The 21,446-nt window shown below is 36.4% G+C and overlaps 14 protein-coding genes across 14 annotated transcripts, besides 1 other annotated feature; 9 read left to right on the top strand and 5 right to left on the bottom strand.

Moving 5' to 3' along the window:
• Positions 1-48: 48 nt before the first annotated feature.
• Positions 49-240: a sequence feature (Protein overlapping with rRNA (C9374_006095, KAG2381711.1) was converted to a misc_feature.).
• A 17-nt stretch (positions 241-257) lies between these two features.
• Positions 258-1,127, bottom strand: C9374_006096 (uncharacterized protein; the record flags this gene model as incomplete). Its single annotated transcript, XM_044695918.1, has 1 exon — positions 258-1,127. One exon carries the CDS (start codon positions 1,125-1,127, stop codon positions 258-260), a length of 870 nt encoding a protein of 289 aa, XP_044547391.1.
• A 373-nt stretch (positions 1,128-1,500) lies between these two features.
• C9374_006097 (uncharacterized protein) lies at positions 1,501-2,840 on the top strand (the record flags this gene model as incomplete). Its single annotated transcript, XM_044695919.1, has 2 exons — positions 1,501-2,116; positions 2,161-2,840. The coding sequence occupies 2 exons, from the start codon at positions 1,501-1,503 to the stop codon at positions 2,838-2,840; spliced, it is 1,296 nt and encodes a 431-aa protein (XP_044547392.1).
• A 72-nt stretch (positions 2,841-2,912) lies between these two features.
• C9374_006098 (uncharacterized protein) lies at positions 2,913-4,987 on the bottom strand (the record flags this gene model as incomplete). The annotated part of the gene is made up of 5 exons (XM_044695920.1): positions 2,913-3,434; positions 3,497-4,422; positions 4,488-4,540; positions 4,593-4,775; positions 4,863-4,987. 5 exons carry the CDS (start codon positions 4,985-4,987, stop codon positions 2,913-2,915), a joined length of 1,809 nt encoding a protein of 602 aa, XP_044547393.1.
• Positions 4,988-5,570: 583 nt separating this feature from the next.
• Positions 5,571-6,636, top strand: C9374_006099 (uncharacterized protein; the record flags this gene model as incomplete). The annotated part of the gene is made up of 2 exons (XM_044695921.1): positions 5,571-5,726; positions 5,824-6,636. 2 exons carry the CDS (start codon positions 5,571-5,573, stop codon positions 6,634-6,636), a joined length of 969 nt encoding a protein of 322 aa, XP_044547394.1.
• Positions 6,637-6,720: 84 nt separating this feature from the next.
• Positions 6,721-7,605, bottom strand: C9374_006100 (uncharacterized protein; the record flags this gene model as incomplete). The annotated part of the gene is made up of 2 exons (XM_044695924.1): positions 6,721-7,370; positions 7,413-7,605. 2 exons carry the CDS (start codon positions 7,603-7,605, stop codon positions 6,721-6,723), a joined length of 843 nt encoding a protein of 280 aa, XP_044547395.1.
• A 103-nt stretch (positions 7,606-7,708) lies between these two features.
• On the top strand, positions 7,709-8,184 carry C9374_006101 (uncharacterized protein; the record flags this gene model as incomplete). The annotated part of the gene is made up of 2 exons (XM_044695925.1): positions 7,709-7,850; positions 7,898-8,184. The coding sequence occupies 2 exons, from the start codon at positions 7,709-7,711 to the stop codon at positions 8,182-8,184; spliced, it is 429 nt and encodes a 142-aa protein (XP_044547396.1).
• A 4-nt stretch (positions 8,185-8,188) lies between these two features.
• Positions 8,189-8,874, bottom strand: C9374_006102 (uncharacterized protein; the record flags this gene model as incomplete). Its single annotated transcript, XM_044695926.1, has 2 exons — positions 8,189-8,751; positions 8,814-8,874. The coding sequence occupies 2 exons, from the start codon at positions 8,872-8,874 to the stop codon at positions 8,189-8,191; spliced, it is 624 nt and encodes a 207-aa protein (XP_044547397.1).
• Positions 8,875-9,741: 867 nt separating this feature from the next.
• C9374_006103 (uncharacterized protein) lies at positions 9,742-10,443 on the top strand (the record flags this gene model as incomplete). The annotated part of the gene is made up of 1 exon (XM_044695927.1): positions 9,742-10,443. One exon carries the CDS (start codon positions 9,742-9,744, stop codon positions 10,441-10,443), a length of 702 nt encoding a protein of 233 aa, XP_044547398.1.
• A 131-nt stretch (positions 10,444-10,574) lies between these two features.
• Positions 10,575-12,452, top strand: C9374_006104 (uncharacterized protein; the record flags this gene model as incomplete). The annotated part of the gene is made up of 1 exon (XM_044695928.1): positions 10,575-12,452. The coding sequence occupies one exon, from the start codon at positions 10,575-10,577 to the stop codon at positions 12,450-12,452; it is 1,878 nt and encodes a 625-aa protein (XP_044547399.1).
• A 278-nt stretch (positions 12,453-12,730) lies between these two features.
• C9374_006105 (uncharacterized protein) lies at positions 12,731-13,846 on the bottom strand (the record flags this gene model as incomplete). Its single annotated transcript, XM_044695929.1, has 1 exon — positions 12,731-13,846. The coding sequence occupies one exon, from the start codon at positions 13,844-13,846 to the stop codon at positions 12,731-12,733; it is 1,116 nt and encodes a 371-aa protein (XP_044547400.1).
• Positions 13,847-14,285: 439 nt separating this feature from the next.
• On the top strand, positions 14,286-14,963 carry C9374_006106 (uncharacterized protein; the record flags this gene model as incomplete). The annotated part of the gene is made up of 2 exons (XM_044695930.1): positions 14,286-14,454; positions 14,515-14,963. The coding sequence occupies 2 exons, from the start codon at positions 14,286-14,288 to the stop codon at positions 14,961-14,963; spliced, it is 618 nt and encodes a 205-aa protein (XP_044547401.1).
• A 661-nt stretch (positions 14,964-15,624) lies between these two features.
• On the top strand, positions 15,625-19,696 carry C9374_006107 (uncharacterized protein; the record flags this gene model as incomplete). The annotated part of the gene is made up of 4 exons (XM_044695931.1): positions 15,625-17,737; positions 17,783-18,429; positions 18,474-18,808; positions 18,907-19,696. 4 exons carry the CDS (start codon positions 15,625-15,627, stop codon positions 19,694-19,696), a joined length of 3,885 nt encoding a protein of 1,294 aa, XP_044547402.1.
• Positions 19,697-19,731: 35 nt separating this feature from the next.
• C9374_006108 (uncharacterized protein) lies at positions 19,732-20,058 on the top strand (the record flags this gene model as incomplete). The annotated part of the gene is made up of 1 exon (XM_044695932.1): positions 19,732-20,058. One exon carries the CDS (start codon positions 19,732-19,734, stop codon positions 20,056-20,058), a length of 327 nt encoding a protein of 108 aa, XP_044547403.1.
• Positions 20,059-20,120: 62 nt separating this feature from the next.
• C9374_006109 (uncharacterized protein) lies at positions 20,121-21,407 on the top strand (the record flags this gene model as incomplete). Its single annotated transcript, XM_044695933.1, has 1 exon — positions 20,121-21,407. One exon carries the CDS (start codon positions 20,121-20,123, stop codon positions 21,405-21,407), a length of 1,287 nt encoding a protein of 428 aa, XP_044547404.1.
• Between the last annotated feature and the right edge of the window lie 39 nt (positions 21,408-21,446).

The following is a 21,446-nucleotide window of genomic DNA, read 5'->3' on the forward strand; positions in this document are numbered from 1 at the left end:
TTGAAATTGGGTAAATGAATGGCTACGGCCATATCACGATGAATGCACCTCATCCCGTCCGATTTGAGAAGTTAAGCATCGTCGAGCTGCATCAGTACTGAGGTTGGAGACAACTTGGGAACCTGCAGTGCTGTAGCCTTTTTTGACATTATTCTCCAGTCTTGGAATTGACTTTTCATTGTGCTCTGGGTTCTCATTCAATTGAACAACGTCAAATTTTGAGAAATATGAAGTAGACATCTTTATTGAGCACACAATTAAACATTCAACTTCTTAGCAGCAAAAGCAGGCAACACAAAACTAGCCTTATGAATTTGAGGAGTGTAGTACTTCAAGGAATCAGCAGCACTCTGGCACCAATCCATTCTCTTTGGTTCCTTGCAATCATTTTCAGAATCCTTGGAACACAAGAAGAATCCAATCACACCAGATGGATAGGTAGGAATTGATGTATAAGCGTAGGAAACCTTTGGGAAGATATCCACAATAAAGTCCTTCATCTTGGAAATGATATCCAAGTGAAGCCAAATAGACTCGGCTTGAGTGCACAAAATTCCCTTTTCGTTCAAGGCTTCTTTGCAAGTCTTGTAGAATTCAGGTCCGAACAAAGATTCAGCTGGACCAACTGGATCCGAACTATCCACAATCACAACATCAAAGCAATTCTTATGATTCTTCAAGAAAACAGCACCATCATAGGTGTGTACCTTCAACTTTTCACTGTTGAAAGCCATATTCATGTGAGGAAGGAATTTCTTGGAAGCATTGATGACTCCTTCATCAATTTCGCACAAGTGAATCTCTTCAATGGATGGATGCTTGAGAATTTCACGAACAACACCACCATCTCCTCCTCCAATGACGCAGACCTTCTTTGGTTCGTGATTCAAAGCAACCAATGGAAGATGAGCCATCATTTCTTGATAACTGAATTCATCACGTTCTGTACATTGAATGACTCCGTCCAAAACCAAAACTCTTCCATAAGTCTCACTGTCGAACACCAAAATATCTTGGAATTGAGACTTTTCATGATGCAATACTTGTTTGACCTTCAAACTGGCAGCTTCACCAGGCCACATTTCTTCTGAGAGTTCAGAGAACCAACCTTCTTTGAATGCGTTCATGTTTTTAATGTTGTCTTGTTGATGAAAACAATAATGAAACTGTTGATGATGATGATGAGGAATGATGAGAGAAAATCTTCTTCCGACGAGCCGAGAAGGAAAATGTTTCAACACTTTTTGAAATTCAGCGAGAGTGAATTTTTTTCAAACCAATCCTCGCAGCGAAAGCTAAACACTGCCTTCCGTTGATTGGTTTTGGTAATTACATGAATTTGTTGAACTGCATGTGCCCACCTACTACATCATGATGAACACACATAATGACATCTTAGAATAGGATCCTCATCAAATTTTGTTTGATTCAAGAAATCAAGAAACAGGTTCTACACAACTCATCTGTTGATGACCATCATCAATTTTAAAAAGATGAGAGATGCATCCATCCAACAGAAAAATATCAAAACCAAACCATCTCCCAACTCATAATATTACCGGTAGGCCATTATCCAATACACAAAGAAGAGATGGATCAACCCATCATTTGTGCATCACACCAAACGGAACAACAACACAAACGGAACAACAACAAGTGTTTCTCGTTACTGGAGCCACAGGACACATCGGAAGAGCTCTTTGTGAGAGACTTTTGAATCATTCTCATCCCAATTCCAAAATTTATGCTTTGGGTCGAAATGAAAAGATTGGTTTAGAATTGGAACAATCCATACTACTCTCTCGGAATCATCCATCATCTGAACAACATTGCAACTCACCTCAATTGAAATTTATCCAATGTGATCTCGTTCAACAACCTGAAATTGTACAAGATTTAATTCTCAATAAGAATATTGATGTGATTTATCATTGTGCTGCTTTGAGTACTGCTTGGGCCAATCCAAAGGATATTTACAAAATCAATGTGGAGGGAACTCGTCATTTGATCCATGCTTGTTTGAAATTGTACAGCGATGAAACGAAGAAAAAATTGAAGAGATTTATTTATGTAGGAACTCCTTCTATTTACACATCTAAAAATCATCGAGTGAATGGTAGGTTAGAATGAGTTTTTGAATTGTGCATTCGAGAGGGTTAGTGAGTGAGGATGACGATGAAAAGAATGTGAAATTTGAAAATATTTTAAATGATTATGCTAAATCTAAATTTATTGCTGAGAAGGAGGTATTGAATGCTTTTAGACAATTTGGAGTTCCAGTGGTAGTCATTCGGCCTAGAGCAGTCATAGGGATTCATGATACTGCAATTCTACCAAGAATTACTGAAGTTCTTCAACAGAGAAGATTTGTAAATTTATGTGAAAAGAATGAGAAAATTTTTGTGGATTTAACGTTTATTGATAATGTTATTGATGCATTGCTGTCTGCAGAAAGGAGTGACAAGTGTATTGGAAAGGTTTACAACATTACAAATGGCGAGCCTTTGGATTTGCTTGAATTGTGTAAATTTGTTGCAGAAAAGTATTTAAATATTGACATGAATTTTGAAAAGAAGACATCACCCAACACTTTTGTGCCCAAGAAACTGAATTTCAAATTGGTCTATTTTTTGGGATATCTGTTTGAGTGTGTTTATGGATTTTTTGGGTGGTACCAACAAGATCCACCATTGACGCGTTACACTGTGACAACGATTGGTAGAACAAGTACTTTTGATATCACGAATGCAAAGAGAGATCTTGATTATCATCCAAAAGTTAGCATTATGGATGGTATTACGAAAGTCATGGATCACCATCACAGGTACAGCAAACTGTAAATCCAACTCCACACAGAAACCAGTAACCATTAATTCAATAAATTCAACTTGATAGCTAAGGAAAAACATGCTTTATTTAAAGAATAACGAATCGTCAATTACAAGTTTTTCCACAAGCTGAGAGATAATCTTAATAAGTAATGTGGTTTCAGAAGATGTTTCCGAGTTCAAACAATTAATAGGAGGACAGGAAGAGGGCAAATAATCTTTCTTTTGTTCAGAATTCTCATCAAACTCGAGCAATAGATTCTTTTCGATAAACAATCTCATCGTCACATGACATAACATAAATCTGAGAATGTATGATCTTGTATTCTCGTTTTCCAAGAACACTTTCATAGATACGTCCAAATGTTCATCTTGTGAAAGAAGCTTGTAGAGCTCATTAAAACTGTTCTGAATAAATAATTCACAATCTCTAAATGTGCGCCCTTCCAAATTCTTAACTCCTGCTAAAAAAGAGAATGCTAGAATGGGAGACGTGAGGAAATAAGTGAAAAATGATCCAGTTGTAGAAGAATCCTGTATCTGAGAAATATATATTTTGGGAGAAAATAATGACACAAAGTAGGAGTGTACGACTTGGTCCTGAGGCTATGGCAAGATTTGGTGCGTTTCGATTTTACATTCAGCTGCACATGTACAAATATACTTACAATTAAGGAAGCAGTATTTTCGCTTTCAAAAATCATGAATAGTGGTTTTCTAGTGAATGGAATGATATCTTGAATGGTGAAACAATTTGAGTCCAAGAGATTGGTGTCAGCTTCATCGTTCTCACTAAAATAAGTAGTACCTCTACGTTTGTTATCAAGAATGATACCAAATCTTGACGAATCAGCAGAAATATATAAAAATGTTGCATTAGTTGTGGATGGTAAATCTGAGGTAAGTTCGGAATCTAAGGTATTGGCTAAATGTACTAAAAGGTCAGAGCATGATGGTCGGTATAACATTTGCTTGCGAATTGCAGACTGTTTCTCACTCACAGAATTTTTCTCCAAAGACTGCATGATTCTCAACACGTCAAGAGATAATTCACTAAACTTGACAGTAACTTTTCTGCTTGTAACCAGAATTGCATCCGTTAGTTTGATTGCGTTGTATTGAGGCTGAGAAAAAATTGTGTCTTCTATTGAATTATCTGAAGGGGAGCTAGAATCTTCGGATGAGGGTGTAGTGTTTCCACTTTTCGATTGGGCTTCGTATAAATAATTTGGTATTCCATTATTTGATTTTTGAATAGATTGGGATTTTTTGTGCTTGGATTTTAGTACGGGTGTAGAATTTGATCTGTATTGAATGAGATCCATTGATTGGTCAATAGTGACCTTAGTTTCTGCCTTCAAAAAATTTTCAAGTTCTTCCAAAACGAGAGACCACTGCTCTCCTTTGTCTGCTATGTTGAAATTTGTTAAATATAAGTTAATACTATCGCTAAACTCTGGTAAAATGTCATTAATGAGTTGCCTCTTGTTTAGAAATAAGCACACAACAATAAATCGAGCATAGTATCTCAACATAGAATTAACTAATACTTCCTCCAAGTCCATGTTTTTAAAATAAGCCCTCGTATGAATTGCTTCATGCATAGATTTTATCAGCAGTAATTACTATTATATTAATGAACCAAAATTAGCCACATACCTTCATAAAATCGAAATGATTCATGCAAGCATCTCATGTCACCCGTTCTAAGACTATTTCGTGATATATAATTCGTCAAATAATACTTGAAAATTAAATACTTACTAGTATAAATAGTAGAGTTGACCAATCCGAGAAGCAATGAATCCTATTTCATAACGTTTCAAACCATTCTTCTCTAACACTGCACGATGTTCTAATTGAAACTTCCACAGTTGTGTAAATGTTTCAAAGGCTTTTCGGAAATAGGGTTCCCATAACTTCCTCTTCCCAGTCTCCAACAGGTCTCTATATAATTTACAAGAATGGAAAAATTAATAATGAAATGATCAAATTAATCACCGTGATGAGAACAACATCTCTTTAAACACAAACCTTAATCCAAAAAAGTATCGATCGGATAGGCTGTTTAGGCTCTTGTATTGTGATAATATCTTCTCTTCCTTGTCCGTTTTTTTCACTTCAGATGTGTTTTGATGATCATATCCGTATCCGCTCATGGGTAATACCAGTAATGAAATAATAATATTAAAATTAAAAACAACAGTTCAGCTCAACGGATTCAACCTTGTGTGTAACTTTCAAAAACACCAAGTGATGATGATGAATTTTCAGCTGAAAAGTGCTCTCGTGTGGTTGTAACTCGAGTGTTCGGCAAAATTTTTTTGACTTGGTTTTTATGATCACGAAGAAAGCACGAGCGCCAATGATCGTTGACTCGATTCAAGAACACAGTAAAAAGTAATTGGCTGAACAACCATAGAAAACAAACGGCTGTCGATGATGGGTGTGTCTGGCAATACATCCAACAATTTCATCATCACAAAATAATAATTTGAAAAAAATATTGTATTGCAGGTGTATTGGGAGCCAATTTATTGTGTTGCGTTTGGAAGCGGGTTGTCCTTACAGCACAACAACAACATCATCATCATACTGATTCAGTTCTAAATTATATTTAATTAGTATTTGTAATACAACAACAGCAATTACGCTACAACAGGAATTGAGAAATCTCGATCATCATCAAATACCAAAAATCGCTAGCAATTGTATTTTCATCGTATTTATGATAAAAGCAGTATGGTACGGTATAATCTAGTAGAACTTAGCGATAAAAGCACGCCGATAAACGATCCAGATTCAAAAGTCAAAATCATTGATGTTTGGAAACATAATTTGGACAGGGAAATGCTAAAGATTATTAACCTTGTCGAAAAGTATCCCTGCATCGCAATGGTATGTACACTTGATGGTTTTGGAGAGGATTTTACCATTTATTGCCGATACCAACAACATGTCCATCATCCTCTTATTCTACTAAAATGTTTGACAGGACACCGAGTTTCCTGGTGTTGTGGCAAAACCAACTGGTAATTTCCGTACACCATCAGAATATCACTACCAAACTCTGAAATGTAATGTGAACTTGTTGAAAGTGATTCAGATTGGATTGACCTTTACCGACACTGAAGGAAATATACCTGAGGATGGGCAATGTGTTTGGCAATTTAATTTCAAGTTTAATTTGAAGGAAGACATGTATGCTCAAGATTCGATTGACCTTTTAGCTGACAGTGGTATAAAATTTTCAAATCATGAAAAAGAAGGAATTGATGTTGAAACGTTTGGAGAAAAACTAATTTCATCTGGTATTGTACTTTCCGATGAGGTGAAATGGATCTCTTTTCACAGCGCCTATGACTTTGGATATCTGATAAAGCTCTTAACTAATGAGGTCCTTCCTGAAGCGGAATCAGAGTTCTTTGAACTATTACATACATTTTTCCCTTGTCTCTATGACATCAAGTATCTGATGAGGAGCTGTGATACTCTAAAAGGAGGCTTAAATCAGTTGGCTGAGGATTTGGGAATAAGGAGAATAGGGCCAGCCCACCAGGCAGGTTCTGACAGCTTATTAACAAGCGCGACCTTTTTCAAAATGATGAAAGTTTTCTTTGAGAATAACATGAACGATAAGAAATATATAGGTGTTTTGTATGGATTAGGAGAAGGTTTCGATTCTACTCATGGAGGTTTGGGCTATAAGAACTCTAGTACAAAACGAGTCGGCAACGTACAGAATGTTCAACACAATATTCAGTCAATCAGTAACTCGAACGCAGAAATTGCAACAGACTACACGTAGATTGTGTGAAGCTGATTTAAAGTGAATCACTATCTCACAAATTTTCTAAATCATAAATATTATTTCTTTAATTTTTATTAGTGTTTACTTGTTGGCCTGTTGCTTTCTTTTAGATACTTTTGGCCAAAAGAAGTTCCTATATGTTTCTGCTGTTTGTCTGTCCCTTTCTGTCACAGTTACTCTGTCGAATGATTTAAGCGAGGGAAAAATTGATAAGATACAGTATCGGTAATTTCGAATTTCTTCGATAGGGTTCCCAAAAAGGGTTAAATATTTCAGATTCTTAAATTTTTGAAGTACTGCAATTTCGTTAAGCGACGTAATTTGATTTGCATGAAGGTACAGAGAGGTCAAAGTTTCAGGAAGTGTCTCTAATCCTTCCAAAGAGGAGATATTATTATATGAAAGATCAATCCACTGTAACTCTTGGGGCGTTTCCAAAATTGTTGTTAGTGCATCAAATAAGCCATGCAGGTCAGATATGTTGTTGTTACACAATTTAACTCCTCTCCCAAGATATTTGATAATTTCTTTGGGTTCCTCTTGCTTGCTGTTTGATTCATCATGATGTTTGTTAGAAATCATTTCTGAGCTTCCAAACATTGTTGGCTTGAAACGCTCCTGTTCAAAACTTCTATTCCCTTTCCTTTCATCCTCTTTTTGCTTTTCTGCCGTCTTTGAGACTCTAACTCGTTTTTCTCCTACCCTAGGTACTGATGTTTTCAGATCTTGTACTAGTTAGACGAGTTCCATGAAAAAATAATCGAAAAACGTACCAGAAGGGAGATTAATATCTTTAAAAGAGAAGTCAATAATAGGAGCGGAAAATGTTGCGTAGTGGATCAGGTTCGGATCAGCGTTCTCATCTAATTCATTGTTGCTTAAAGGGCTTGTCCCGATTGTAGATTTAAGCGTGTGGTTGAGAGTGTTTTTTGGATCGATTGAACGTATCGTGTTGTTGAAAGGCATCCAGTAATTTGGAGAGTTGAGAGAGTGTTTTCAATAAGGGTTGTCAGCCACACAACTACAGTATTTTTTTGTGATTCGAACTCGAGATATCAATTTATTAAAAATGGTAACACGGGAGGCTGCTCTGGCCTTCGCTCTCCTATGCTGTATATTGGGGATCTATCAGTTGATGGTTTTCAATGCTATGGCTGGTGATGACGGAAAGGCTGTCAGGTATTTCCGAATTATTGCAACGGAGACTTCAGGTAAGATTTTATGTGTTTGTGCACAAAATCAGGTTAAACATTACTAGTCGATCTTTCGGAGGAATATATGCAGTTATTGAACGGAACGCTCACTGCCAATGACACGCTTAATGAGAACGAGGTTGAATCACTCAAGGAGATACCCTATCTCGCATCAAGAAAAACAAAAATTGATGCTATACTTAAACAATTGCGTTCCGAGGTTGAGATCGCCAAAGACAAGTTGACAAAGGAAACGAACAAGTTGTTGTCTTTGAAAAATGATGTTCAAATATTAAGAAATGAGATGTCCAAGATGGAGGAAATCATGAAAGAAATAAACGAAGACGAATAATCTATTATTGCATCAAACAACATCCTTCTTTTTTGTTTCGTTCCAACAGATTTTCTACACCCACCTGAATGATGAGTTCTTTCAATTCCATGATTCCTTGTTGTGTAAGACTGCTACATTGTACATAGCCTCCGAATCCTGGAGAGTAAGTCACAGTTTTGAAAACTTTTCGGGCATCCTTTTCTGCATTGGGATCATCACACTTTAAACCAACAACAATGAACGATGCAAACGGTATCATCTTGTACTTGTATCGAATGACTTCAAACCATCTATTTTCTACGTTTTCAATGCTTTCTTTTGATGAGAGAGAACAACAAATCACGAACAAATTGGTCTGAGGATAATACAACCATCTAAAATTGTCCTCATCTCTTCGTCCTCTTGTATCGTAATATCGGATGTGAAGATGGTCAGGAAGTTTTTTGCCTTCCAATGCCTTAATTCCCTTAACATTCTCTGGGCTGATGATTGAATCAAACGGTTCCATCTGTTCGACATGGTTCAGATCTACGGATCCTCCCATCAACACTGAAAGAAGGCTAGTTTTACCCACAGCAGCATCACCTGTTCGATATTCCCTCAATGAATTTCATCATCATCTCACACCAAGTTACGGAAACACCTACCAACAACCACCACTTTCACTTCATTCTTTGGCTTTCCGTTCTTATTACTTTCTTTTGCCATTTTTTACCATGAAACTCGTGCCATGAAATGTCATTTGTGGTTTCATCCTTTGCATGTTAATACATGTTGTCTGTCCGGTATGGAACGTTTGGACTTAACGGAAGTCATTTCCAAAAACCACCAGCCCTTTCTTTTCTCGAAATTGAAAATGGAATGTATTTCGTGATTTTTCATTGCCATTTTATCAAAAGGAGTTGTTGTAATGTCTCAGAGTGAGTGGCTGGTCGACTATTTCTTATTCCTATTAAAATAACACACAGTGTTCTCCTCTTACAGTGTTGATACAGTGCTCATTGGTAAAATTATTCGAAAATTATTCATGCTAGCAGTGTTCATCTCTCCAAGTTAATGCAAAACCATAACAGGATATTTGTGACCACAAGTTAGGCCCTGAATTCCTTTAAACGTCGCGATTATAAGGCTTTTTTAGAAACCATCGTTAAAAAAAACGTTTATTCTTCTCTCTCATCACGTCATCAACCTGCAAGGGTATTGTCGGCTTGGCTGTGTGTGTTTCAATACACGTCTTGGTCGTCGTAGAGTGAGTGGAGAACAACAACAATATCATCATCATCAGTCAATCAAAGAATATTATTGAGATATTCTTTCAAGTAATAACGAGAAGAAGAAGCCTTTTTACTCTTCAATATTTTGTGATCATCACGCGCACATTCATCGCACTGCTTACCGCTCTCAACAACAACATCATCATTTTGCTGGAGAAAGTAACTACAGTGTTGTTTTCTGTCATACTAACAAACATATTAATACCAGCCGAACGCATTGCTGTTTGAACGCGTGTGTGGAAATAATTTTTTGTTTGATTATTTGAAACGGAATTGCTTTCAAATATCATTACATTTACAAATGTTGTCAGAAGCTAGTGATCAGACTTCATCAAATACATCATCATCAACTATTGCTGGAAATAACATTATCAACTTACCAATTGTTCCTTTTTTCAAGAGTGAAACAACGCATCTACACATCCGAAGTGAACTACCGCAACGAAAGAAAATGTTTGGTGGTTCAGATGATTCAAGCCCCAAGCAATTTTTGGAATCGTCCGTGACCTCACAGAGGTTGAAAATTGTTCACGGTAGCACACCTACACCAGAAGGTACAACGGTCGATCGAACTTTTGGTGTTGTTGGGTCAAAGTGGGGAGGTAAAACTACATTTCTAAGTCATCTACGACAGTTATATGGAAAAAAGTATTCAATAATTGATAAGGCATCACTTGGGGATCGAATAAGAGGATCTATTCTGAAATCCTTTGTAAATTTATTGGGAGCAACAAATTATTTTTTGGAACAGGAAGAATTTTTGGTTGAGAATCAGGAAAGAGTTACTGAATATTTACTGAACTACAAGTTTACGAAAGAACTCAAGAGTAGTCATATCAGCACAGCAACAAATCCAGAACCACGGAGTAAGATTGATGAAATGAGACAATTGAAATTAGCCTTAAAAAATATACCCCTGTCATCTACAGAGTTTAACGACATCAAGAGCGAAGTGATAGAGTATTTTGAGTCTCAAAAGGCAGATTTACATAGTTTAGGTTAAATCAAAGTAATATGACACGAGCATTGGAGTACGTCGAGAAACTCTGGAAAGACAAGCTTATTCAGCTCGTGTATACGCGCTATAACCACAGACATCATGTTCTACAAGTTCTCACTAACCTCGATTATTGGATGAACCATTCCAGTTTTGTATTTGGAGCAAAATTCACTCCTAGATCAAAAGATATTCTTCGATACCACGATTTACAGCAAGGTATTGAATCCAGCAATGTGTATTCTGTACATGGAGTAACCTTTGTTGGTATGGACATCTCCAAACTTGAAAAGATCAATCACGTTTTTAACCTGCAAACTGATGTAATTTTTGTGATAGGCCTTAACGACTATGAACTAATTGATGAAAATGGCGAAAATAGATTAACCGTATGCGTTTCACAGTTTCGAAAGATTTGCGAAATGATCAAGACTCAATTTTTAGAACACAAATCGCCACTCAAACGTCTGACATTGGTTTTGAATAAGTTCGATACATTTATGCAGAAAGCTAAATCATCCACAGATACCTTTTTACGGTTAGAACTTTATCATCCAGAAATATTCACCTATTACGGCACTACAAACGGAACTGCCGCTCATGTCATTCGTGCCATCATTGACTATTTTGTAAATATTTATGACTCTTACTTTAGAGATATTAGAAACTTTCCACTTTCCATCAAACAAGTTAACAAGTTTAGACTTACTTCACCCTCACTCAACAACTCTATACTCAATGTATGTGTAACATCTGCTCTTGATCGAACGAACATGGAAGAGTTTTGGAACTTTCTTCTCACTGGATACCAAGGAATTGAACAACGAGCTTACAGCAGCACTGGTTCATGGATACCGTTTAGAATGTGTCGATCATCCATTCATACACAATATGGATCTTCCTGTTTGCATTGGGGAGAAACGGTGTGTCTATCGACCAAAGATTTTGCAAGTTTCCAATTTGCAGTACATGGCTCGATTCTAGAAACAAGGTGTCCAGAGCTATCAAAAATGGTAGAACGAGAGAAATTGAACAATTGTAATAGTAGTGAAAATACCAATGTGGCATCCATATCCCTTAATTTATTAACCTTCGAGGAATTGGCAGAGATTATAAGAAGAATGTACGATGGATGCTATATAGATCTTGTTACCTTTCGAAAATTGTATCACAAGCTCAAAGTTATAGAGGTTGCTGACAAAGAAAAGTCAAAAAACAAACCAAAGATCATTATGAAAGCATTATCCAAGTTAAAGAAGTTGAAAAAGTCGGAACAATTTCGTTTCAACACCAGCAATCCAGCAGAGTTGGTCGAATACTCAATGCTCTTTGAAGAAAATCAGTCTACCTTACCAGAACTGTATGATATTTTACTGTTTCATCAAAATGGATCTCTTCAGGGATACAAATTCATGTTATCTATACATCTTCCTGGATTCGTTCTTGAGAGAAATTATCACGTGCTGGTGCCATATTTCAAAATCTCATCGTATCAAAATGTTCTTAGAATGTTGAATCATGTGAAGAATATTGAGATTAGAGATTGGGACGATCTTGTGGAAATGATTTATATTTCAAAAATGTGGAAATTTGATGATAACTCGTTGCTTGTCGAGAGACTGAAAGGGCTATTGAGGCACATGCTGTCATGTGAGAATGTTGTAAAGTTTATACCCTACTTCTCAAAGGATTGTATTGACTTTTCCACATTACCTGAGCATGAAACCCGATTGTCCAAAAAGAAGTGGACACTTCTCGATCGACTTCCTTCTGATTGCACACACCACATTTCATCATTCCTTTATGGTTCTTTCAAGACAAATCCATCCAACTCTCTAATTGATCAAGATTACTTGAGCTTTATTTGCAGTCTAGGACATACTGCCTTCTTCACCTTCCTTGCTAACATCCCACAAACGAATTTGAAGCAATTTGTTTGGAAAACAAAACATACTGATTTTTCTCTGTTCTTGCGAGAGTGTCAGTTGTTCATGGAGAAAAACCAGCTCAAATAAAAATGTTGCCAGATTGTCGTAATTTAACATGTTGAATATGTTCAAAGGTAAATTTCTGAAATACGCAACTCTTTGTAAAAACTCTGGAACCTTTTAGATCCTCAGCAGTGTTCAAGAAGTGTGTGAAGTTACACCCGTGGCAATATATCCATTGGAGCTCCAATACGAATTAATTTCGCATGGTTCCTCCGTTAGCAGTGTTCCATCATCCTTGTCATCAATGATCATATGGGCCCATAACATTTCCTTAGGCGATCTTCTCATGTGCTGGTTCTTGATTAATAAAGGCGCTTGTTCAATTCTGGTAATGTAATGGTTGGTTTAGGTACCACTTTCCTCTCGAACGCTTCAGCTTGCTTGTTATAGCTTTTAGTTTTCAAAATTAATTTGTGGTACGTGTTTTTAAGATCTACCACTTGCTCTTTAAGCTGTTCGAGCTCGTCTTTTCGACTCTGAAAGTCCAACAAAAGAGAATCGTTTCCTACGAGTGGTTCTTTCTCACGCATATCTAAATTTTGTTTTTTAAGAGCGTCTCTATCTTTTTTGATTCTTGTGAGCATGTCTTTGTGATCTGTCATCTCTTCATTAAGTTTTTCCAGCTTTCTTTGCAGGTCTGAGTTTTCTGTTTGGACATACTGCAGTTTTTCTTTCACATGTGTCAAAATATGAACAGTAGTTGTTTGCTTTTCTCTGGCTTTTTTCAAGCTGTCTCTCTTTTCTCGAAGTTTTTCCATCAGTGTGGAATTCTCCATCTTAAGTTGCTCATAGTCCATTAAATGAAGACCTTCAGAAAACTCCTCTCTGCTTTTGATCAGCTTCTCTAAGCTTTCCTTGCTGTTCTTCAGTTCAATGTACGTCGTTCTAATTTCTCTTATATGCCCGTCTTTTTGTTCATCCTTTTCAATGTACTTGTTGATTGAAGTTTTTGGAATCTTTTTCCCAGTTCGGCTGTCTACTGCACTTAAAGCCATACTTCTTTTAAACTCTCGGAATGAGTTTTGCAGCTCTTCAGCGTTCGTTTCTCGTTCTTCCAGCCTAATCCTCATTTCATTCAATTGATATGCATTCTTTTTTCGAAGCTCCTCCATTTCATCTCTCAATTCTTTGTGCTCGGCAACGTACTTGGCATAGCGCTCTTCAATTTCTGATGAAGGAACGGTGGTAGAGTTAAATCGTTCGCTGGATTTTGTCACCTTAAATATCTCTGAGAGTCTTTTTTGTGCTTTTCTATGCTTTGCATATATTACTTCTCTTCGTTTGATTTCTTCTGTGTAACGTTCAATATACTTTGATTTCCTCTTTAGTAGAGTTTTATATTCTCTGGTTTCTTCATCGTCATCGCTGTCCTCTATTTCTGTATGGAAACTTCCTTGATGTATTCTCAAATGAATCATTTAATGCTTGATTTTCTGAGCTAAGTTCTCCCTCATTGGCAGTTTTCTCTCCAGTTCCAATTTCATCCTCTGAAAACTTATCGTCCTCTGCATCGTCTACTAACTCTTCCATCACTCGCTCCTCTCCTTGTGCTTGGTCAGCTTCTTCCAATGGATCATAGTCCATGTAAGAGTATTCTCCTCCTTCCAGGTTACTTTCATCTAGGTTGTTGTTATTTGAAATAAAAGATGCTTCTTCCCCTTCCGATGACATGTTTTGCATCGCTCGAATTTTAATATTTTTTTAAAATTTTCGTAAATTTTTGGCGGTGAAAAATTAAATATCGATTTCATGAAATTGTTTACATAATAGCGATTTTGAATAATAATAAATCATAGTAGAAATATATTATTATACATAATTATGGAAATAATAGAGTTCATCCTTTCAACGTAAAAAATGAATTCAAACGAATCACATCCTCCCCATCATGCTAATTCGGAAGAAACACAACAAAAGACACCTTTCTGGAGTTTTAGCACCATTCAAGCCATATCGGAAAAGATCGACCATCATCAAGGGCTCACTTGGAAGGAGTTTGCATTGTGGAAGTTTTATGAACTCACAGGTTCGTGATGAAAATATTTTTATAAACTGCTCATCATCATCATGTCTCCGTCAACAACAGACCATCCAAAGCCAAGAGGAAATGTTATTGTTGCAAAAAGTATGGAACATTTTGATGAGATCTTAAATCAGGAAAAACCTGTGGCTGTTGCTTTTACTGCTCCTTACAAGAACAATTGTGAACATTTGAAAAAGAAGATTAGAGAAATGGCACCTTACTTTGAAGAAGCTAATTTTGTGGAGGTAGATTGTTCCATCACTCCGAACATTTGTTACCAGAAAAATCTCGTATCTGTACCTGCAATGGATGTTTTTTATAAGCCAGACAAGAACAATGACAAAGTCTACCGATATAGATATTCATACAGCCATAGCGTTTACGGATTTCAATCATTCTTGAAAGATTACGGTCTTTCCTCTTACCATTCACCCTCAATATTTCATAGGATGGTCAAAAAGTTGGAAGCCATCAACCACCAGCAACAACAGAACGTTCCTTCCAATAAGTAATGGTAAATGTTGAGATTTTCCAATAGACCTACCACCTTCAGACGGTGTTCCCTTCATCTGCTTGCTTCCAGCATGTAATACAACTTCCAACACAAAAATTTAAAACTAACACCTACTATGGGGAAAAACTGTTGTAGCAACATTGTTTCGTAATGACAAACGAGTTCGAAATTCTATTCGGGATTTCTCTAGCGCTAAACATTTGCTTTTTAGGATCCATAGCAGCTGTTATAGTGTACAAGATTGTTCAATATTATAAAAGGAGGAGCAGAGTTTGTCATGATGATAGCACTGTGGCTGCTGTTTCACTCAATGAGGACTCATCACTGACAAGATTTATTTCTGTTACATCCAGTACTCTGAAAGAGCACCAAACAAAAGAAGGTGGAAACTTTGTAGAGTTGAACATTGAAGACAACTTTAGGAAGCCATTAGAAAAGCAAACTTCATCGACTACTCTAATACGAAGAGAGGAGAGAGCTTGTCAGTATGAAGTTGAACTCTTTGATGCAGTGAAAAAAAGAAACGAAGATGCCAAATCATCGCATGCATCACTGCAAACCAACTCCCTGTTTTTAGAGTCAAAAGGAATACAACACAATCCCACCGATTCCCACACCTCCGTTGACACACAAACTGAGAATGAACAAGGACCAGTATCATGTGCGCAAACAGGCGTGCAATTTTCATTGAGAGTCCTCATAGTGCAGTATCTACGCAAACCAACTGGTCAGTCACAAACTGTGCAGTGCAAACACACAAGCCCTTGCGACGAGATACTCCCTCTCAAACTTTGATGAATACCAATGTCAAGCAAGAGGTTTATCATGTTGAAATTCAGACTGAACTAGTTCGTAATTCCATAGCAGTGCAATCTTGTGTTGTACCGTATGCGACTTCTGTTGTTCAAACTGAAAACAAAGAAGTGATTGATACAGATATACAGACCCATTGGGAAATTAGGTCAGTTCAAACTCAAACAACTGGAAAGATACTTGAAGACGCTTCAATTCAAACACTAGTCAGTGGGTATCAAGAGTCATCCGTTCAAGTAGAAACAGAGTTATCTTTGTCCTACCATATGTTTAATGCTCTGCGAGCGATGGAAACAAGCACACTAGACCACCATTTGCTCGTCATGGTGATGAACTCTCTTTTTATTTCTTTTTCTCAAATTAAGAATCAATTTCCTTCAGGGGACTATTACCCCATATTTTTAACTGCTCTCCAAATATTGAAAAAGCACTTGGATATCTCAGAGGAAAGGCTTCCCTTGTTGTGTGAAACAGAATGGGACCAGATATCTGGTATACTCTTATTTTGTTCTTCGAATTTAGCTGCACTAACCAACGAGACTTTTATTTTCATGTTATGGCGAATGATAAAAGAGCAAAAAGGTGTGCTTACACACAACCAAACTCAGACATTTGTCGTAAGCCTCCATAAGTCCATACATCAAGTTAGATCGAAAACGTACACAATGTTTGCATTGAAGATTTTACTGCAGTTGGATTTAAGCGAAAGCAATGATAAGTTTACACAATTTGTTTGCTATGACCATCTCAGAGATTATGTGAACTCATTAGACTCCAATTCTGAGGGTCTACTTCTTGATGTAGTTAATTACGTTTCCATATTCAGTGATTGTTATATTAATCAATTAACAGAGGATTACTCGATGCTTGACATATTGAAAATAGACTGTATTCAATTTATCGAAGAGGATGGTGAGAGAGTCATAGCTCTGTCACTACTTGACAAGCTTTATCACCTTATTTCCAACCTTAGAATTTCTAAAATCACTGGTAATCAGAACATCTGTGATTTATTCTTTATAACATATCCAGAAAATAGAAAAATCACAGCCAACATAGAACGAAATCAGCAACTCATTATTGAAAATATCGAAAGCAATACATTAGAAGAGATTGAGTGTTGGGAATTAATCGAATCAAGAATTATCCAGTATATAGATATCATTCATAGTAACGAGTTGGATAGATCCACTATTCTCAATTTCTATGTGATATTGACGTTTGTCATGTCAAAATCAGCCTCCGTAGATCAACATTGTGTCGCCATTACCGCACTTGAACATCTAAAATATGTTACCATTACCAATAGCTCTCCTTTGACACTCATTTTCCGCCATCTTCACACAATTTTACAGTCTGTTGAAGTTTTGGAAACATTTGTCAAATTGTTGGGAGTAACTTGGATATATGACATTTGTTTGAAAAATATGAATTTGGAACTAGTAGATTTATCATTTAATGTGTTGACCTTATGTTTAAATTATTATCCTATTCAACATTTACTATTTGTACTGAGCTCAGAGAAAGCAATGGGTCGCATTGAAGAATATTTTGGATATTTATGTGGCCAAAGGAAAAAGGAATATTTAGAAATTGTTGGTAGCTCCTTGAAAACACAAACAGAGTTAATTTTCAAGTCGCTTACCTCTCCGTCCAAAGAATACTTTGGCGAGTTTCCATTGGTCAAATTTACACTCCAACATGTTGACTCGGATTTAGGTAGCTTTTTTGTAGATCTATTGAACATATGTTTTTCAGAGCTGTCAAAGCAACTCAGTTCCAAAACAGGTCAAGACAAGTATTTTACTTTTTGTAAATATTTAAGCAAGGACATTTTTGGAACCTCTCTACGAAACTGTTTGAGAAGGTACATGGATATCCCTGCAAGTTCTCAAGAATTATGCGGCGTTTTGACACTGCTTGTCCATGTTGGAAATATCTACTCTCAAACACAGAACAGTAAGTGATTGTGGTTCTTTGATTATTGAACACTCAAATTTTCAGAAATTACTACGAAACATTTGCAAGGTATAATACCAATATTGACTCTAGAGATGGTGGACCAAATGAGAGGACAGGATAATAGTTGTCAAGCAAAATATGTGACATGTATCTTTGCCTTATTACAATGTAGGATGACATTGTCTCAACAGTTATCAATACTGAGCTCAGAAGTACCTTCGTTTTGTCTGGAATGCATTGTGAGAGATGGAATTCCAATTTCTATTAACTCACCATTTTCTAAGTTGTTATCGATCCTGTTAAACAGCAGTACAAACAACACTTGCCAACGGATTGTCCTAGCATTGAGCGAAAACAAGGCAGTCACATATAATCAAAATGAAATGGTCCGAAAATTAGAGTATGATTTATCAAGCGGATTTATGAAAATTAATTGTTCAGAAACACCTGTTCTTCCTATTTTGCTTTTTTCAAGTAGATTTTTCCAGTCTAAAAGTTTGCCATGTGAATTGGAAATAGATTTACTTGAGAGATGTGCTTACGTACTGAGAGAAGGCATGAACCTTTTGTTGCCTATCGAACAACTGGTTGACCCATTTATTGAGGAAGGTAAAAAACACGAGGCCGAAGATATGAAAGCGTCGTTGTTGAGTACAAAATTTAAACCAACAATCAGTAAGACTACGAGTGTATGTATTTGGTATATGTTGCAGATAATTTAATCCACCTTTAGTATTTTTGGAGCCATATTTCTTCAATAACCAATTACATTTTGACGCAATTGAAACTAAACAAAGAAAGTGCATTGGGATTATCCCCTCCGTTTGAAATAATTGGAAAAAAACGAATGAAGGTTTTGAATTCAGTGCTGAGAGTGATTTCAGACGACCAGTTTTATGCATTCAATATTTTTACTCAATCAAGTTTGATAGATTTGTTGAACGCATGCCACGCATTTTTAGACGCAAAACTTAAGGCAGAGCATTCTCAATGGAACTTGTTGGACGAGTCTTCGCAACTTGTAATTGAATGCATTACCATTCTACAAAGAAAAAACTCAGCTCAAAAGTTTATAGAATTACAGAACTTCTATAATGACACAGTAGCAGATCTATTAAGGGACGAGATAACTTTTTCCAATATTTTTCTTTCGAGTGATGTATCAGTGCAGAAAAGCCCAATACTGTTTCTCTACAAAAAGTTCCTATCATCTTTAATTTAGGTCTAAAGAAGCTCATATTTTCAATCAAAACAACAATAGATTTGTCAAAGCCCAAAGACGAAATTATTGTTCAACGAGATAAGATTCTAGAATGCTCCATCAATGAGTTTATGAAGCGAAAAAAGAGTGAATTGCAAACACGGCAATGGAAGATTAAATTCAAAGACGAGGAAACTATTGATATCTTGGGAGTGAGGAGAGAATTTATCACTCTACTTTGCGCTGAAATATGTCGTGATTCTATGTGGAATTCTTCTGAAGATTACAAACTCTATCCAAATAGAGATGCAACAGATCGATCGAGTTTGATCAAGTTTGAATTTTTTGGTCGGCTATTGGGCAAGTGCTTGATTGAATCAATTTTGGTTGATATAAGACTCACAAAATTTGTCTACAAGAAGTTGCTTGGGAAGAAATTGTGTTATCAAGACATCAGCTCCATTGATGCCTCACTGTACAAAAATAAGCTGTTATGGATACGAGATAACGATGTTTCTGAACACTTATGTCTTAGTTTTTCAGTTGAAGATGGCATTTCCTCTGAAGTTGAACTATGCCCAAATGGTAAAAACATTGCAGTTACAAACGACAACAAACATGAGTACTTGGATTTATTGGTTGACTTTTTATTGAATAAGGATATTGAAAAGCAATTACTTGCTCTCTATAAGGGTTTTCAGATATTGTTGATCTTCAACGAGTTCAATCATTTGATGAAGAAGAACTCGAGTTGATACTCTCAGGCAATGATATTATTAACATTGAAGATATGCGAAGGAATACCATGTACAAAGGATTTTCAGAAAATGACACTACGATCATTGATTTTTGGAATATTATTGAATCATTTTCAAACGATAAGCAAAGAAAGCTTTTACAATTCATCACAGGATCCAACAGAGTACCCTTTGAAGGCTTCTCTAAACTGTCTCCCCTTCTCACCATTCAAAAAATCGACGATGACACAAACAAATTGCCATCAGCTAGCACTTGTTTCAATTTATTGAAACTTCCTGATTATAACAATGACAACATGTTAAAAAACAAACTTGAAATTGTGCTCGAGGAAGGTTTAACAGGATTTTCATACTCTTAATACATGTCAAAGCTTGAGCATTTCTCAAGGTTGTGTCATGATTGATCGTCTCCTCTCAAAAAATGTCCAAAGTTATTCCCAGAGCTCGAATCACCAAACCCTCTTCAACAACTGCCTCTCAAAGCTCCCCAACATCACAAAACACCACACCAGCTGTCTCTTCTCCTCCCATTGCCAAAGAAGAAACAACCACCATCACCGGAGTGAATTCATCATCTTCACAACCATCGAACGTGGTGACACCATCATCATCAACCAACACATCAACAACACCTGAAAAACGAGGAAATCCAAGTACAACATCACGTATCAAAACTAGTACCAATCCTCCTTCTCAGCTACAACAACAAAAAGAACCAGTTCACTCTAAAACTTCATCATTGGATGATGATTTACAATTTCTGTATTCATCCGCTGGTTTTTCTCTTTCCAAAGAACAACAAGCAAAATTCAATCGATATTCAAAAAGAATGGTTTTAAAAAGAAAATTAGAACAATTTCGATTGATTGCATTTGTAAAACAAATATTTAACAATTATGTGAATCCGATCACACTTTGTATTATTTATCATCGACAGAATTTTGGTGAATATGTTATGGCTTTGTTTGATGACAGAGACAAGTTAACAGATTTATATCCGTTGACAAATGACAAGGCCTCAGTAACTATTTGCCCCAATCCCATCACATTTACAGATCTATGCTTGCAAATTAATTGCAACAATGATGAAGAAGAGTCAAAAACATTTTATTTCCAATGTGAGAGTGAAATGCAATTGTTGTCCATCATGTCAGCTTTTCAAAAAGCTTTACTTTACAATGGACAAGATGCAAAATATAACAAACCATCGTTCCACTCACTTGTATCAACATATTCACAAAAGAAGCCAAAAAACGGACAACAAAAAACACCCATTCCTTTTTCATGGTGTGACCAATATTTAGCAAGATACTCCAGCAATGAAGATTTAGATTTGAAAAAGACTAAAAATCCTTTACTTAACAAATTACTTGGAGATGATTCATCAAATGATTCGACTTGTCTTTCATCTTCACCATATGGATCTTTGAAATATGTGAGTTCAAGTCGTGGAAGATTTGACGAGCAAGACAATCATGGTGGATTAGCAAGTCGTCACAAGACCTCTTACATGTCTGATCATGATGACGATGACGAAAATAATGAAGAACAAATTGATTCTCAACATGTTGACACGTATTTCCAAAAGACAATTTTACCCAAAACGACCACCACCCACATTGTGGAAACAAGAACTTCTCCTCAGAGAAATCATGAAGTGACAAGTGTTGCTCATCATGATGAACCTCCACCACGTCACCACCAATAACACGTAAGCATGGATCCAATCATCATCATGAAACACCAA

Source organism: Naegleria lovaniensis (genome assembly GCF_003324165.1).
Source record: "Naegleria lovaniensis strain ATCC 30569 chromosome Unknown tig026, whole genome shotgun sequence".
NCBI lineage: Eukaryota > Heterolobosea > Eutetramitea > Acrasida > Naegleriidae > Naegleria > Naegleria lovaniensis.